The sequence below is a fragment of the Lepidochelys kempii genome, chromosome 2, assembly GCF_965140285.1.
Source record: "Lepidochelys kempii isolate rLepKem1 chromosome 2, rLepKem1.hap1, whole genome shotgun sequence".
NCBI lineage: Eukaryota > Metazoa > Chordata > Testudines > Cheloniidae > Lepidochelys > Lepidochelys kempii.
In genome coordinates this window covers 234,930,167-234,934,652 of record NC_136381.1, presented here as the reverse complement: position 1 = coordinate 234,934,652, position 4,486 = coordinate 234,930,167, and the positions used below count along the sequence as shown (strand labels likewise).

The 4,486-nt window shown below is 52.2% G+C and overlaps 1 protein-coding gene across 1 annotated transcript; it reads right to left on the bottom strand.

Annotated features, from left to right (window-relative positions):
- Positions 1-447: 447 nt before the first annotated feature.
- OTUD1 (OTU deubiquitinase 1) lies at positions 448-3,402 on the bottom strand. The gene has a single exon (XM_073334242.2). The coding sequence runs from the start codon at positions 3,130-3,132 to the stop codon at positions 1,873-1,875; it is 1,260 nt and encodes a 419-aa protein (XP_073190343.1). The 5' UTR covers positions 3,133-3,402; the 3' UTR covers positions 448-1,872.
- Between the last annotated feature and the right edge of the window lie 1,084 nt (positions 3,403-4,486).

The window sequence follows — 4,486 nt, the reverse complement described above, 5'->3', positions numbered from 1 at the left end:
TCTACACTGCAATAAAACACCTGTGGCTAGCCTGGCTCAGCTGACTCCGGCTCCACAGAGCTCAGGCTATAAAACTGTAGTGTAGCCGTTCAGGCTTAGGCCAGAGCCCAGGTTCTGAGTTACTATTAAGAGGAGAGTTCCAGAACCCAAAAGGTCTACACTGCAATTTTATAGCCCTATGAGCCCAAGTCAGCTGACCCGGACCAACTGCAGATGGCGTTTTATTGCAGTGTAGACATACACACTGTTGTTCTGACTTGAACCATTTCATATCTCAATTCTAGTCTTAGTAACTGTGTTGCATATCAAAAGACAAGTGTCTGCCTAAGAATGGTCTTCTAGCATTATTGGCTAAGCACTAAACTATCAGCATAGCATACAAAAAATCTGGCTAATAAGATATATTGTAGCATACCTCAATTACTTAAGTTTGTAAAGCTTAAGCTATTTATGCAAAAACCAAGTTTTATTAAACCTGCAGATACAGTATTTTTACATTCCCCTCCCCAAACCAGAATCTTTGTAGTCATTTTTTGTTCCCTCCCACCACATGTGACTGTGCAGGAGACAAAATATTCCTCTGTAGACATATAAACAAACAGCACTATGCAACTCTTAACAAGAATGTAAAGAAAAACCAAATAAAATTATACACTTTATTCATTCAATTTTAGCTAAGAATATTCCTATTATACAAGTACAGTAGTAATTCAAAAAAAATCACAAAATATTACAAAATAAAAAAGTACAAACTGCATTACTTAATAAATATGTCTAACAAATTAAAGTTAACAGGAGATTAAAGAAGATAGCTCTCAGGTTGGAAACATTTAATGTTTGACCCAGCAAACCATACAAGTCTCGGTTTAAATACTTTTTACATAACATAGGACAGTGCATTATATTCTTGATTAGAAGAAAAAAAAAATCATCAAAAGGAGTAAAATGTTGTGATAACAGCCTGCTGATCCAATGCAAGTGCCAAGGGGCAAAGAAAAGGCATTTAACAAAAAACCCTCAGAAACCCAAATACTGAGATACAGCCAATTCTTGCCAAAGCTACAAACTATTATCTTATCACAACATTCTATATTAAATTTCTATTATTACAATTGAATAAAAATAAATGGAACGGTTGAGTCACCCAAGCAACCAGAGGCCAATATACTCTAAGCAGTAATTAAATACAGAAGAGTCACAATTGCTCCCTGTACCATTCATGAATAGCTACATTCCAACTGGCTTATAAGACTTGTTCTGTGCTTGAGGCAATCAAAAACTTTTTGAAGTAGCTATTTAAAAAGTTTTCTGAACTTTTATGCAAACCATGGTTTAAGCTAAAGTTTATTTACTTTCCATCAATCAAGTAAAGTCGGTACAGCTACTACTCAAACTGGCCGACACCAATTTCATTAGGTTGCTTAAGTTGTATGGGTCAAATCACAGCAAAACACAAAGACAACTGTTATATCATAAACCTTATTTACAAAATAAACCTCTTACAAACTTTTTTGGCTGCACAGCTGAAAACCAGATGCCAACATGAGATGTAGGAGATGGAGGTAACAGTTTAAAAAAATAATGTGCAAAAAATACATTCTTCTAGAAAATAGAGAACTGGAAAAAAAAAAAACCCCACAAATATACATGGAGAAACCGCTTCCAAACAATCCAGGGCTAACTTTATGCAAGAGAATATTACAAATACAAGTTTGGATTTCTCGCTCCCCCCACCCCAGTTTAATATTGTAGGGAGGCTCCTCAGTCTCCGGCACCGCCGCTTTATGAAGGATTAAGGCATCATCACCATGGCCGATGCAAACTGTTTCTCTTGACCTGGAGTAGGGCTCTGAGCCCCTAAACTAGGCAGTCTCAGGAGCAGGTGTTCTGTTCGATGTACATCTTAGACAGTGACATGGCCATGGATTTGGCAAGCTCTTCGTCCCGCCTCCGCTGCACCTGAGTCTGCCTGCACCAGGCCTCGTACTCCGGGTTGGGACACACACAGTCCAGCACAGCGTCGTAGTGCCCATTGCTGAGCCAGCTCAGCCAGATGCTGGGCCGGGCCGGGTCCTCAGGGCCCAGGTAGTGGGCCATGGTGGAGACGGTGGGGCTCTCTGGCCTGCCGCCCGTGGTGAGATGAATGTTTACGTTCAGCATCTGCCCCATGGCCAAGAGCTCAGGGTAGCCGGCCCAGGCGCCGTCCTGGGCGGCGCCGATGAGAAACTCGCCCACATCGCCCTCGATGATGGGGCTGAAATGGTGCAGGTGGTCCGCGATGTAGTGCACAGTCTGCTCGCGGAGCTCGCTGTGCAGCCGCTGGTCCCCGTACACCGCCTTGCAGACGGCGCGGTACAAGCAGTTTCCATCAGGGATGATGTGGAAGCGGAACCGGCCCTTGTGCCGCAGGTATTTGTCCTGCTTCTCCACCTCGGCCAGGTACAGAGCCAGCTTCTCACTCCGCTCCGGCGTCCTCCTCGGGCTGGGGCCCTCCTCCTCCGCTAGCGGGGAGCAGGGCAGGGGCAGGGCCTGGCCGCTGCTCTCCTCGCCGCCGCAGGTGGCGGCCGGGCCGGGCTGGACGCTGGCCGCCGCCTGCAGAGCCTGGCAGTGCTCGCTGAGGCGCAGGCTGTGGTTGCTGGGCTCCTCCGGGCGGTGCGGGGCTGCGGCGGCCTCCGCCTCCCCGCCGGCCTGTCTCATGCTCTCCAGGATCCCCTCGAGCCAGGCTCGGCTCTGCGGAGAGGCCGGGGCCAGCTCGGCGGGGGGCTCGGGGCGCTGCACGATGCGGATGGGCACGATCCTCTCCAGCGGCCTCCTGCGGCTCACGGTGATCTGCGCGCTAGAGCTGTACTGCGGGGCCGCCGCCTGCCTGCCGCCCGGGCCCGCCGCGGGCCCGCCGGGCATCAGCTCTAGGCAGGAGGAGAAGGCAGTCATGGCGGCTCCGCTGCCTCCGGGCACCAGACTCTCCTTAGCGGGGCTCTCGGCGGCCGGGCTTTGGCCCGCTGCGTCCGGAGAGGGGGGCACCGCCGGCAGGGAGACTTTGAAAACGCCCGCCCCGCCTGCCCCTGCCGCCGCCGCCGCCGCCGCTCCCCCCGCTGCCGGGTAGTGGGTGATCACGGAGCTGTAAAGCTGCATCCTCAGCCCCCCGCAGGCGGCCTTTTATAGGCGGGGCCGGGGCCGGGGCGGGGAGCGGCCGCGCTCGGGCAGCCGGAGAGGATGAGCCGCCCGGGCAAAAATAAACAGGGGCATCACCCCTCCCGCACTGCGGCGGGAGGGCGGCAATTCCTGCTGCGCCACTGCTGTGGGCGGACCCGCCTCGCTAACCCGGCGCGCGGCCCTTCTGGAAGCTGCTGGGCCGCGCCGGGCGGGGCTGCGGGGCCTTGTTTACCTCACTCCCTCGGCACGTTGGAATGTGGAGGGCGGGGCCTGGTGGCGTCCCCTCTGTGACGTCACCGAGCGCCGCCCCGCCGCCGCGGAAAGGAAGGTTTGTCCCCTCCCCCCGGAGCCGTGAGCGTGCCCGGCTGCTGCTCCAGGGCTGCGCATGGGCAGTGGGGGAGGCCGTGCAGCTTTCCAGGGCAGGGGGGTGTGTGACCGTCCCAGGCTCGGCCGGGCCCCACCGCCCTGTCAGCAGTGACTGCCAACCACCACGTGTGCGGTGTCAAAAGTACATTCCCCTCCTCCCCCGTTAGTGGTAAAAACAAGCCCCTGATTCCGGCAAAATGGCATGGTTTGGAAGTGACAGCGCCTCCCTAGCTTCAGGGAAACACACGGAACGAGGAGAAAAGGCAGGCAAGGAATATGTTTTCCTAAGTTTTCACCCATGCCTTGGGTGGAGCGCATGTGCCCCTGGGCTCTTCAAATCCTAGCATATAATTTGGCCCTTGTTGGAGTGGTGAAGACCCTACACAAATATCAATGGAGTTCAGGTTTGTTAAACTATCTGGGGAGAAAGCTAAGCACAGTGACATTTGAAAAAGGGAAGAGGGGGGTGGGAAGTAGGCGTGGCCAAAATAGGCACCTCTTTCCCCATTTCCTGTTCTCCCATCTCCACTGCTACTCTGCAGCTCCCCTTTCAGATCTTAGAAGCTGACCTTGATCCAAAACCTCTGTCATGTCCCTTTACCTCCCTGTTCTAAGAAAAACCTGTCTCTATCCCTTAGACTTGCCCTTTCTGCCTTCTTTTTTGTGGACCTGTCTCCTATTTCTAGCTCCTCCCTACTGTTATTTTAAACTCATACCGTTAAACTGGTGCAAGAGACTGTGTGGACAATTTTAGTTTAAACCAGGCATATTTCAGTTTATTTTAAATATGTTAAGGATTTATTTAAGCTAAACCAAAATAAGCCACACTCTCCACCTGAAATAAGAGTGCCCACACTAAGTGCCACCTTTCTAGGCCCCTAAGACCCCACCCTCGGCTCTGCCTCCTCCCAGAGGCTCCACCCCCTCCAGGAGGCTCCATTCCCTTCCCCCAAGGTCCATCCGTGTC